We start from the raw sequence: 13,528 nt of genomic DNA, 5'->3' as shown, positions 1-13,528 counted from the left end.
AGCATTATCTCTATTTCAGCTCATCTTTAAAATACACAAAGGAAAAGCAGTGCAGAAAAGGAGAGCGCTTTTGCTTATTGCACTTTCTATGTTGTCTCATTAATGGTCTCTTTCTTCTGAGCGGTCATTTACCATGCTTGATTGAAAGAGATCCAGCCTCCGTAGTTTTATAGTAGCTTTGTTAATGTTCTTTTGAAAACTTCTGCTTATCAGCCTAAGGCTTATTGGCTGCAACTGTGTTGTGAGCTGAGTAAATTCATGTTAGTGCATTTGCAAACTGTTCAGCCTGATTACATTGATCTAAGCACCAATTTTACAGCTTTGTCCGTGGTGCCATTACAGAAGTGGAGAGAGCAAGCCGGCAGGCACCCTGCACATACCTCTCTTAGCACCGTGATTTACTGCCTCTGTCTGCTGCCTTTTACAGCTGTGTGCTGGCTAATGTCCCTGCCCTGCTGGTCAGCCTGCTTCAACCCTGCGATGCTGCCTCTTTAGCGTGGAATCTGCCTTTGCCACTGGACTGGAAAACGGACAGCGGCTTTTAGACATTTTTTAAAGAGAACTTCAGTTATTTTCCCATCTTCCGTGTGATTACCTTGTGCTTAGAAAAACAAACTGTTCGGGGTCGTGGTAGGTGGACATAGAAGCTTTCCTTTTGACCTACTTCTTTTTGACTAGTCTGTGTTCTTCGACCATTCTCCGAGGCCTCTCTTGTGTTTTGTTTTGACTTGGCCTGATGGTTGAAAGCTTTACTGTAAATTATTATTTTTGACAGTTTTGATAGCGATATTCACCCTCCCATAGCATCCTCTGACCTGCCGGTATCAGAATGCACAGAGATATGCCTAAAATGTCACAAAGGAATGCAAATCACACATAGTTACCAATTAGTTCAGATAAATAATGTAAGCAATATCTCAAGCAGAAATGACAAGCAGCACTGATTAGAGTATTTACAATGAAAAAGGGTTTCTGAGTTAGGTTCAATGCCTGATTTCTGATTACAGAGTCAGTGTGTTAAAATAGTATAAAGTAACAACTCGCCATTTTTCCGTAAGACCCCAAGATGCCTGTATAGATGGATTCAGCTAATAAATCAACAGAATGTTGGCTATTGGGATGGAGGAGTGTGAGGTGAGTGAGGAAGGTGGGAGGAGAAGAGTTAAGTGTCTAAACAAGGATACCCTGAAAAGCATCTGCCTATGGTGAGTCCAGCAGAGGCCAAGTAGTTGATGCTGTTTTGCTTCAGAACAAAAGGAAAAAGGGGCCATTTGGCATCTTGGTTGATACCAGCTCATACTACTTGGTGTATGACAGACTATGATTTCAGAGCTCTTTTCTCGCTAGTTCATATGTAAGCAGTATAAAAGTATTATCTTTAACCTTGGCTGAGGGTTCACATGTTCATGTGTTTTTTTCAGGTGGAACTTGCAGAAATTTGCACAAAGAGCGAACGTTATATTGGCACAGAAGGTGGAGGAATGGACCAGTCAATCTCTTTTCTGGCAGAAGAAGGAACTGTATGTGGATCTTTGTAATCTAAACTAACAATGTGATGTTAATTTAAGCACCATTGGTATGCAAATTGCAGAGGAACTACATATATAAACTTGTGTACTATAGAGTAGGACAAGTTTGAAGGAATACAATGATGAAAATGAGAAATGGCAAGAAGGAGGAAAGAAAAGATGTGGGGAAAGATGTACTCTAGCAGAGCACCAGGTTCCACACTATTGGGCTAATTCAGCACTGAACTTAGAGTGTTTCCCATATAATGAAATCTGAATGGTCGGTATGCTTTGTATTCAGTGTAAATGGGATAATTATTACAAAAATGCTTTCTTGAAACTTCTTAGAACTAAACAGTTCTAGGAAGTTTTGCCAGGTCCAGTTACAAAGACAATGGAGATTTTTTTTTTCCCCAGTTTTGCTAATTCCAGACAATTCTGTGGCTGGATTCTGATGTAGAAGCCATCTCACTGTCTTAACCGTGGTGACAGAAGGTGGACTGGCAATGAGATACATGACCTGCCAAGTTATGCATGAGTGCTTGCAGTGGAGTTCAGCCACTGGCCCAGAAGGTGCACGGGACTGTGGCTGTTCAAACCTGAAACCTGTCAAAATACATTTATTGCAATTAACGTAGCGTTTCATGACAAACTTGACTTTCCTAATAATTATGATATTATATCTCTACAGCTTTTGTTCCTTAATGCCATATCTTGGATAAGCTTATAAAGAAAATAAGCTATTTCCTCGAATTACACCAAATGTTTAATTCTATCATGAGATGTGTATTTTCAGCTTCACATCACCTGTACTTACTCTACACCTTTCCTTCACACTTCATACTGTTAGCAGCAAGCACACAGCTACACGGATGCTGAAGGAAGCAGCGTATTTTCCTGGCATACACACAGATGATCATGTAAGTGGAGGCTTTTCAGATACCACAGAGATGGTGATCAAAATGGCAAAGGAAATGTTAGAAAATATTAGAAAAGAAATGGTGAACAAAGCAAAAAAAATCCATACTTTGGTGTACTTGCGGCTGAACACAATTCTGGCCTCCTAACTAAAAAAAAAACAAAAAAGAAAAACCCAACAGAATGAGAAAAGTACAGTAAAAGACACTGAGGTTCATCAGAGCTATTTTTCATATGAGCGGTGACTGAATAATTTAAAACTTTTCATCTTGGAAAACGAGTATCTTTGAGGGTGATATTTTGAAGCTCTCGCAAGCTCTTGAATGGGTAAGAGAAGGTAAACTGAGAATTCAATGTTTTTCATAACCAAAGAACTAATAGAAACACAATGACATTAGCAAGCAGCTTGTTCAAAACAAACAAGGAAGTTTGGTGTGTTTTTCCAAAACATTCGCTGTTAAATTGAGAAATACCGAACACTGTGTAAGGCAAAAGTTGAAAAATGGTTCAAAAAAAGGCCTTCTTGGGTACACTGAGAGAGTATTAGCCTATTTGTAGCTATTAAACATCACAGTCTGCTGTTCCTTCCAGTGTAAGTGGAACCACTGCAATCTTTGCTTTTAGGAAGCTGGAAAAAATATAGCGGGAAAAAAAGATTGTTTTGTATTTGTCCTATTTTTATATTCCCCCTAAATATCCATTTATGGCTACTGTCAGAAACCGGACAGTGGTACATTCTGATCTAATATAGCAGTTCTTAAAGGGTATATTTAAATGTAAGCAAGCTTGTCTGTCTTGATAGTGATTTTGTGAGGTGGTCCAGAATCTCAATGGCAGGGAGTAACACACATGCTGTACATAATGTACAAGCAGATTTGTCATTGTTTATTTAGCACTTTAGCTGCTCAAGGAATTCTCTGGAGGTGAACGATGCCAAAACCAGTAAGACGTCCCTGTTTGCAGAGCTACAGCCTATTCTAAGAAGCCAAAGCAGGGCACATGATTTACAACTTATCCCAATGAAAAAACAGATGTGAATTTAATCTCTTGATTACATTTCATCCTGAATTATTTAATTAATGCATGCCTAGCTTATTCCATGAAAAGGTCACAGAATCTTGGGAACATCTTACACAGGCTGTGTAACACATCTCTGAGGCAAGGCAGTCTCTCGTGTTGGAAGGAAGGAGAGATTAACTATAGTTTTATATATAGTTTATGTTTCATTTTATTTCATTTCTCTGTCTGATCGCCCATATGTTACATGATTGCTTTCTCCAGTCAGTCCTAAAATTTTGGTAATGTTCTGTACCTCAGTGAACTAACCTTAATTTAGTGGAGAATGAGAAAACTGAGGGGGAGATGAACACTGGTGAAGGGGAAGGGAATGCGAAGCCCCTTGTTTCTAGTGGCACGCACGTTAGCTTCAGCCAGGCCTGGGACTTTTCTGCAGATCAAAGAAGAACTGTTGTCTTAAACAGGCAAGAAAAATAGGTTGGGTGGGGTTCTGTGAAATGCTGAAAAAACCCAAAGACTTAATGGAAACATTTTAAAATCCAGCTACAGGGGAAAGGTTTGAAATGTATGTGTAACTTGGCCAATGAGGTTAAACCTCGTTTCTCACTGTTTCATGTCAGTTTTCTTTCCTTAACTGTCCCTGGATTTTCAAGAGAAAAAACATGCAAATTTGCATTTGATTTATAGAACTAAGTGCACTGTTAGCCAGTAGTAAATTAAAACTAACCATTCATTTTTCTTTCAATAGGCCAAGTTGATAGAGTTCAGTCCTCTGAGGGCAACTGATGTTAAACTTCCAAGTGGAGCAGCGTTTGTTATTGCTCACAGTTGTGTTGAAATGAATAAAGCAGCGACTTCTCATTACAATATTAGGGTAATGGAGTGTCGTCTGGCTACAAAGGTAACGTATGGCTTATGTCAAACTCTAATGAAACCTTCATCTAAATATGTGCTTTTTTCCACTTCTGACCAACCGTGTCTTTAACACCTGGCTAGGTGCTACTTTAAGTAGCATTTTTCTTTTCAGAACCAGACACCTCCATCTCTGCAGAAACAGAACTCCCGCTGAGTTTAATGGAAGTGCAAGGACTGTGCCCTTATAGAGAAGATCATGTGATTTCGTTCTATTGAATTTATTTTGTATTATATTTCAATGGGGGAAAAAAGTCTATTTTTTCAGCAAAAAAAATGTCTCAGTTAATAAGATAGACTGTTTCTAATTAAAGCTGAATAATGACAAATAATGGAAAGCAACCAGTGTGGCCACATGTTTATGTGTATATATGGCAATAGATGTGTATTTCCTAGGATTTAGAGGACATCAAAGCTACTAGTTAGAGGCCTGGAAGTAATATTGGAAATGCTGCATTGCAGCATGTATGTCAGTGTAAAGTTTAAACACAGGCTCAAATCAAAATCCAACACTTGGGTTGTGCTGCCACTTTACAGCTTGCAATTATCTCTAAAATGTATGGAATTTGATCATGAAAAATCCAATTTAATTCTGGATTTCTGTAAACCATACATTTAGGAATGTGTAGATGTAGGGTTTGATTGGAATTTGTTACAGGAACACAGTGGATTTGTCTTTGATTAGATTAAGTTAGGATTAAGCATAAAGATTCAGTGCAGTTACAGTGTGCTGTGTGAAGGAACAGAATTTGGGTCACAAATCTAGATGGAAGTCTGAAGAGCTGCAGCATGGAACTCCTTGCCACAAAACATGTGGCCAAAATCTGAGCAATACTCGAAAGTACTTTGAGCATCTGTTGGCATCATAACGCTATGAAAAATTACCGTAGTTAATGTGAGGGAAAACAAAAAGAGTTGAGATGATGAGATACTGACAAAATGTAATATAAAATTATGTGTTGAGATATTTTTCCAGGAGGGAAGCTAAATTTCAGATGACTTTTTAAGTGGGCTTTAAACTCAAGTATCAAGAACATAGCTGCAGTTTAGGTGTATGTAAGATACGGTAAAAATAGTAGCACCAATAACCATAGTTAAAGCTGTTGTCACTGAAGTTAATAAAAAGATTCTTATGCTATTAAGAAAATCAAGATAAGGACCTCTCTGTGTGTTGATTCTGGCATAACTGATAAGCCTTTATTTTATGATAGTTAATTGACTAATTGTGTGTTTTAGGAAGAGCCTTTGGAAATATTTTTGCATAAGAAACAGCCTTCACAGATGATCTGTTCTAAACACAAACTACACCGAGTGCGTTAAGGTGTAAAAGCTTTTACCACGTTGTTCCACATACCAGATTTTGTGAATTGAATCGTGGTTTTCTGAATTGCCTTAATTTATTGGTCCTGTGCAGTAAACTGAAAAGGTGGTAAGGAAAGATGATTATTTGGGCTTTGTTTTGTTTTTGTTTTGTTTTTACATTCCTGTCATCTGTGATGCAATCTCTGAAAAGGCACCTTTAGCAGATGCTTGATTTTAAGGAGTCTAACAACATACACCTGTCTGCTTTTAAACATATGCTACCCAGATGGAAAGTCGCACACACTATAAAAATACATTGAGCCTGGAAGAGACTGTCTTTAGGAACAGGTCGCAGTGGGGTGAAGGAGGGCGGGTACGTCAGTGGGAGCAGGGAAGTCTTTTAAGCACCATTAAGCTAATGGAATTATGAAATAACAATAATATTTTAAAAGAAATTCTCATTGGTAAATGCCTTAGGATAGGCGTTTTCCTTTCCTTTTCTGCTTTAGAATGTTGTGTTTGCAGAAAGTTCCGTGTAAGTAAAGATGCCAACACAAGATTTCCCTGCTGGTGTCAGTATAGAACATTTTGATGTCAGCTCGTCCTACAACAAAGTGAACTCTTGATCATCCTCACAAAATTACCTTTCCCAGGTTCTGCTCCTTTTGCTTCCCTTCTGGACAGTCATTCTTTTGCTATTCTTGTTGTAGCCTGTACTCCGTTAGACAGTATGGTTCAAGACACTTATGTTCTGCAGAACAATTCCAAAGGAAATTAACTAGCACTTCATACATCTGAAAACTCACACAGTAGGTGCTGCAGGATGAACAAGAGCATCAGTGCATGCTGTGCACAGCACTGTCAGCTCCAAAGTGGTGCCAGGAACGTCTGCAGCTGGAACCACATCTAGTTAATCAACTAATGTTTGTTAAATACGGAAAGATGCTCAGATGAGATTATAGAAATGTAAAGTGTAATAAGGCGATGTTGCTGTATAAGGGCTAAGTATTCCTATACGTACTGCTAGTCAGACTTCCTTTTGTTTATATTTGTCCCGTCATTTACTAAGGATGTTTTCTCTGAGTTACTTACAGTTCCCCAGTGCGCCCGTGTTGAACACTAAAGGACATTGAAGCCTACAGATGCTGTATCCTGGCAGTTAAGAGCCAGCTGGATGATGTCCACGTCTTTAATCCATCCAGTTAGAGATCATCAAGAAAATATCCAGCTCTGGGATCAGTATTCAGATTACTTTTGTACATTTAATAGATGGGATTTTTTCCCATTTCTGTTCTGTGTCCATTACAATTGGAGCTCCTGCAGCTAGGATATTTTCAAAAACCATTTCTGTTTGCCCACAACATTTTTCCCAGTGCTGTTAGGATTGAAACTTGGATATAAGCAGGACAGACGTTTCCAACAAAGCCCAGCCCGCTGGCCTGACCGGGTCAGGTTCCATTAGGAACATTTGACCTGTAAAACCCCAGCCCAGTTCGCTCCTCTGAAAAACAGCATCTCCCTTGAAGCACGGAAACGGGAACAGATGTGACAATACACATGACCTATTGCTACAGGGGATTATTTATTTTAAAAGGAAGTAGAAAAATTTCTGGTACCTTATAGAACATTTTTTTTGTAAATTGTTAGTTCTGTTTAATAAAAGTCTAGGGGATGCTGAACATCAGGATTAAACTACGAGGAAAAAAATCCATTAACACCTTGAAGCAGATTCAAGAACATGTCACAAAAATGCACCGACATAAGGGGTATTGAGTATTTAAGTAAAACAAATAAAGCAATAATTGTTATTCTAACTTATCATGAAGTAAGCTAAAATACGATCTCATAAAGGCCATAGGGTTATAAGTACTTAGAGCCTTTGAAAAGCAAGCCAGAAGTGACTTAATCACTCTTTTCCAAGACAATTTTCTCACCCCGATTTCTGCATGAGCCACTAGACAGTGCTGCTTCTTTACCTCTGAACATACAAAACTCTGGTTTAGATGGTGACAGAGTCATATGATTAGGATTTTGATTGGATTTTGTTTGTTCTGCTCTACTAAGCCTCACATAAATCTTAGCAAGTCACTAGATGGCACCAAAAGTAGTTAATTTTTATATACTGTAATAAAGCAAAACTGGAAGAACCCCTACAAAAGCACTGTTGGAGGAGAGCAGGAGGGTGAGAATCTATAGCAAATAGCTGGACAGCAGATCTTCTGCTTAAATTTCATGCTCTTACTCTGCACAAAGCAACCAGTTTTCAGACGCGTGTAAATCCCATCATTTTTTTAACCCTGGAAGTTAATGGCTTTGCTGAATTGAGACATAAAGGATTTCAAACCAATCTCGCGCAAAGCCAGTGTTTATTGAAAAGAATAACAAAACACAGTGGGGGAAATCTTGGCCCTGTTGGTGAGAGGTTTTAACACTGATTTGAACAGCAAAAAGATTTCATCCTCTGATCTTGCTGTGCCCCTCTCTGCGAACATCCCACCCAATCTGGCACACTGGGAAGCTTTAATCTCCATTTAAACGGTGCAGAATTGGAGGTACGTCGTGTCCTTATGAATACAGTAAAACAACATTGGCATGTACCTGCTGCTCTGTGCCTTACTCTGCAGTAGTCTGTTAAGATCAAAGATGGTATGTCAATAGGATCCCACAATGACCACTTAATATTATTCTGTAATTCGTGACATTAAAAGTATTCCACCCTCTGAGGAAAGCTGCTTTACTCAACCGTTTTCATTAGGCACACGAGAGCATCAACTCACGTAGCAACCTTCCAGAAAAAAGCCTCTTTGACATGTTTCCTTTTAGGATTCTGGTGTGTTGAAGTAACTACTGGCAATTGCCAAAACATCACAAAGATACGCAAAGCATGACATCATTGCCTGGAGTAGGAAAACCAGATGTATCTATAACTAATCCACATTATAGCAATCATAAGAATGGAGCAGATTCTGACCAATGCATTGTAACCTTCCTGTAAGGCTCAAAACTTCCATTAAATTGGGTGTGAAAAGAATGTACTTAAATTTTACTTTAAATTCTGGAGACCGAGAAGGGTTACAGTTAATTCTACCACACAAATCCTCTACCTGCTTTCATATTTTTTAAGGCTATTAAAAGAAAGAGTTTTAATGACAACTTCAAAGGTTCATCAGAAAACTCCAGGAGCGTATTTGAAATGTCAAACTGGGTTTTAAATGTTAGAGCAAAGTCTAACAGTACAGAAACAGACTTCCTAGGGACTTACAGGGTTACAATACTGTAACGCTTGTATAAGGAGTTGAATGCGATTGTAAAAGGCTAATAAGGTGCTTGGAAGTAACAACGTCCATGGAAGAAGATCAGTTACTGATTTGAGACCATACAAATGATGCCAGTATGGCTTTTACAGACAATATCTGATTTGACGGAAGAATATCTGCCATTCACAGACCTTTTAGAAAGAAATATGATTATCTGCTGTGTACTGATAGAAAGTGCCTTCTGATGGTGCCATATTAAAGAAGTGAAAAAAAGCAGATGGGTCTTAAAGGTGGTTATGGACAATTAAATAGTTTTAAAGAGAAAGACGCGCTATTTTCTGTTGTATTTTTTGTATTTTAGCTTCTCGCAAAGTCAAAAGGCTTGGACTGGAAAAACATGTTGAGACTCCACGATGTGCAAACGGGGCTGGGAGTGAGCCTGGCGGAAATGCTGACCGTTGTCGAGGCGGCGTTGCATCCTGAGCCTTACAGCACAGAGGAAATTTCCAAATGCCTGGGAATTAGCCTGGAGGAGCTCCGCTCCCAGCTCCTCAGTCAGAACACGCAAGACGGTAAGCGCATAGGAAACGGTGGGGGTTGGCGTACAGTGCGTGTTATATAAAAGTTTATGTATTGATACGTAGTGCAAGTGGAAGTCTTGCCAGAATACTTCCCCAGAATTTTAGGTGGTAAGTGAGAGAACTGATGTAACGATTTTCTAACTTAAAAGAGAGCAAAACTCTGCTTTTGATTGAACTGTTTCTAAAATGGTAGGTAGAAGATCACTTACTATTTTAGATTAACCTGTGCTGTTTGAGAGTTCTCTCTAAATAACCCAGGTTTCATTCTAGGGAAAAATCTATTCTAGGCTTCCTTTTTGGGCAATAGCTCATACAACCCCAAACATTTTGGATGGTTACAGCATCACTCGAATCCTGTTTGCTCTCCCTTAACTGGTGTTAAAGACCAGCATAGGTGGAGCTGGTGTTTTTGCTTCTGAATTGCTAAATGTATGATCATAATCATGCACTAGGCAGCAAGCCATCTAGGTCTGTCCTGAGAAAGAAACCTCTGTCACTATCACTATTTCTTTTTGCTGTTAGGAAATCATTAGTGGAAGTTAACAATTTACTGCTTATAGACTGCTTATGTATTATTGCTTATGATTATACCATGTAGTCATGAGCACTGGCACACATGAAATGTATCCTGGAAGCATATAATAGGGTTGCTAGTAATATTGAATAACAGAGCATTTATGACATAAGTAATTTGCATTCATAACAGGTTTCCAATTGAGATCAGAATCTTTCTTTAAGAACTTAAAATAATCCTTACTTCCGTGTTTCCATTCTGTGGCCTTAACACTTGTGGTGGTTTGCAGGTGAATTGTATCCTTGCCAGTCTTTCCCAAGGTTGCTTTCAGGGTAGGTTTTTGATGCGTATATATCAGTACATATCTATGTATACTGATGCTTATACTGAAATAATCAGTATATCTGGAATGATTGCAAACTTTATACATTGGCCGAGGACTATGTCCTTAATCGAGAACCTGTTTTGAACCCCAGTTCAAAAAAAAGTATGAAAATATTTTCTAATTACATTGCCGGAGGGCACCAGCGTGGAATACAATATCTGAATCCGGCTCTTTATCCCCACAGAAAGAATCATGAAAACTCTGTGCTGTCTGTGCACAGAAATACGCTGAACCATGTACCTGCACTCTGCAGCATTCTACCAGGAAACTGCAAGGTTGTGAATCTTTTACACTGGCCCCTTGCTCTCCCCTTCACGAGCAATACAAGACTATTAACTTACAGATGTTTGTACTTCTTATACTTGGTTTATCAAACACAATTCTACGGTTCTGTAGATTAGAATTGTTTGCACAAGTTATTTTCATTTTTTTTCAAAAGCCAAAGTCTGGATAAAAAATTTAAACATAAAAGCTATAAAGAAACTCAAAGGAAATTTTGTGCTGTGACTGAACAGCATTTGCTGACCGGAATCTCTTAAACTTGCATGACCATGATTTCATTTGATAAGGGGAATTAAAATGGCTTATACTGAAAGCCTCTTTGCATGAACAATATACAATGAAATAACAGATTTCTGTAAAAGTGTATACAAAGAAGAAACAAGACAGTCACAGGAAAAAGGAATCTAAATCCACTGGTTGCTTTTGTTACCCACTAAACAAATTACATTTTACCTTGGCTTTGGAAAACCAGGGGCTGTTTGACAAAAATCTTGTTCTTATTTCCCGTCTCCTTTCCCAGTATATTTTAATGACAATTGCTGGCTGCCTCGTGTGAGAGAACACACACTGAAAATAAGGGATCTCTGCAGAGTTTCAGAACGCTGTTGAACTTCTTTGTTCAACATGAAGAAGGAGCCATAACATTTAGGGTATTCTTCCTTTGTGCATGTTCTATCAACTTTTCTGATAAAATATTATCATGTTAAGGGTAAATTATTTGCATGAAAATTACTATGTCAATAATTCACTAGATTCTGAGCTTTCTCTGTGGCTGAATATAAGTTGTCAGTCATTTGAATTCTTTTTATTATTCAAAGCCCAGTGATAGTTACAAATAGCGTTTTGTACTGGCATTGTGTCTCATGTTTAGGATCTGAAGGTGCTATGTAAATGTTATTTTAGCCAGCCTTATGTCTAGCTTCTCCCCCTCTACTCCTCCAGAGATGGTACTGTATACTTACATGAAGTTCTATAAGGGTATAGGGCTGACCAGATGAAAACTCCACATCCCCACAAAACGGTACGGCCAGGCTCTGAGCAGGTCCCAGGCCGGGTCTGGAAGCCCACGGCACCGCTGCATCCCTTTGTGGGCAGGAGCTCAAGTATTTCCACGGGTCCCCACTGTACAGCCCACTTGTTCCCCACGTTTGGGTAAGTGCAGATGGTGCATAAAGTCACCTCAGAATCCTGAGTTTAAATCTCCCTTGCAAATGCTTACGCTGGGATTGCACTTGTGGCTTCTGAACATCTCTAGAAAAACCAATATTTATTACTTTCTAAGGTGCACTGTGCCATAATTCTGGCTTGGACTCAAGTGCTTCACAGAGCATTTAGTGTGTGGTGCTTGTGGGACATTAAGTATTTATAAGCTTCACCACAAAAGGATATCCTTCTTTTAACCACAAAATGTTTCTTCCTTCTTAAACAAGGTATTTTTAAACCCATTTTTCCTTTTCACATATAAAGTTATAAGCTAATTTTGACATCTAAACCTGGGAATTAAATTGCCATGGGAGGAGCAGGCATCCATTTGCAGTATGGATTTACCCTCCTATTTGTCCCTTGGAAAGGGAATTCTAAATCTGTGCTGTAGCTTCAGTGAGTGGTGCTTGAGTAGCCTTTCATTCCCCCTGCCAAGTCGTTTGTATTAATGGTGAGCTCAGTGCAAGAACAGTTTCAACGTTATTTGCAGAGACAGGCGTACGTGAAGGTGCCGTCTCAGATGTCCTGTCAGGCTGCTCTGGGATACATAAAGCTTTGCCGTGTGCATTAGCAGAGTGCCCTTGTCTTACACAAAGAGGAGTTACCCCCAAACTGATAGACCTGAGAGCACTTCCCAGTTTGGGGGTCCAGGTGCCTGCTCCAACCCCAGCCTGATGTCACAGAGAAATCTGGGAATGTACCATCCCCTTCCACAAAATATGGTTTACTTGGGATGAGCCCCAGAGAGGCAGCTGCTACCTGGAGGACAGAGGCCTTTGGGGTGCACCTCAGATTAGGGACAGGCCCTGAACGCTCTGGGTTAGTTGAGTTGCAAAAGCCTTGTTAAAGCCACCATTCCTCTGGAGGAAGAATCACCTTAAACCAGTAGTTACCATAATCTCAAAGCAGGTGTCTGCTAAATGGGTCGCTAAATCCAGCAATGACTTGTCCCCTGGTTTATTTTCAGAAAGCCAGATTGCAAACAGTTACTTGAGTAGTCCCAGTAGAGTAACTGTTCCCCACTTCAAGTAGGGGGTTCACAATCTGGCTCAAATTAAAGCCATCTGGCAGCATTTTCTTACATACATTGCGAGCCAGAAACCTTCACCCTCATCATGTTCAATCAGCAGGATGCCTAACAGAGAAGGGTACTATTCCACATGAGTAATGGTGGTAGAAACTGTCCCCTACATGATTTTGCGTCAGTGAGTTTTTCCTGTTGTAAATTTCTAACAGTCCTATCAGCCATGTGTAGCTCATTAATCTACAGTGAAACATATCTTAGGAAGCTGCCAAAGCAACTAGAAAAAATCTATAGCCTGAAGAGGTTGTTCTTTAGCTAAAGGTCAGGTTGAATTGTACAGGAAGCCGCTAAAGAAAGGAATCTGCTGAAGTTGAAGTTGTAACAAATAATATGAATTGCTGAGAAGCCACAACGTTTAATTATAAAGAAGAAAAGATCCCTGTAATTGGAGTGGACAGGTTTGCACATTTTTTGTAAAGCTAAAATTAAAAATAGGACCATACAGTTGAAAACCCACAGTAAAATTCTCTGTTATGTTTAATTAACCCACAATTGTTTGGGACTAATAGCCCAGGTTTTTGTTTGGTTTTAAGATATTTTGTATGGATTTTGGACAAACTTTCAT

General features: G+C 39.2%; 1 protein-coding gene across 2 annotated transcripts in view; it reads left to right on the top strand.

Annotated features, from left to right (window-relative positions):
- The window catches only part of GALK2 (galactokinase 2), a 46,416-nt gene that overhangs the window by 21,843 nt on the left and 11,045 nt on the right, over positions 1 to 13,528 (top strand). For both annotated transcript variants that reach the window (XM_065847662.2, XM_065847660.2), the window contains exons 6-8: positions 1,422 to 1,520; positions 4,192 to 4,344; positions 9,276 to 9,486. In XM_065847662.2, the coding sequence (XP_065703734.2) occupies positions 1,422 to 1,520; positions 4,192 to 4,344; positions 9,276 to 9,486 (463 nt within the window). The remainder of the gene's footprint in view (positions 1 to 1,421; positions 1,521 to 4,191; positions 4,345 to 9,275; positions 9,487 to 13,528) is intronic.

This window comes from Patagioenas fasciata, chromosome 12, assembly GCF_037038585.1.
Source record: "Patagioenas fasciata isolate bPatFas1 chromosome 12, bPatFas1.hap1, whole genome shotgun sequence".
NCBI classification, from domain to species: Eukaryota; Metazoa; Chordata; class Aves; order Columbiformes; family Columbidae; genus Patagioenas; species Patagioenas fasciata.
The sequence above is the reverse complement of the archived record's forward strand: the minus strand, read 5'-3'. Positions and strand labels throughout refer to the sequence as shown.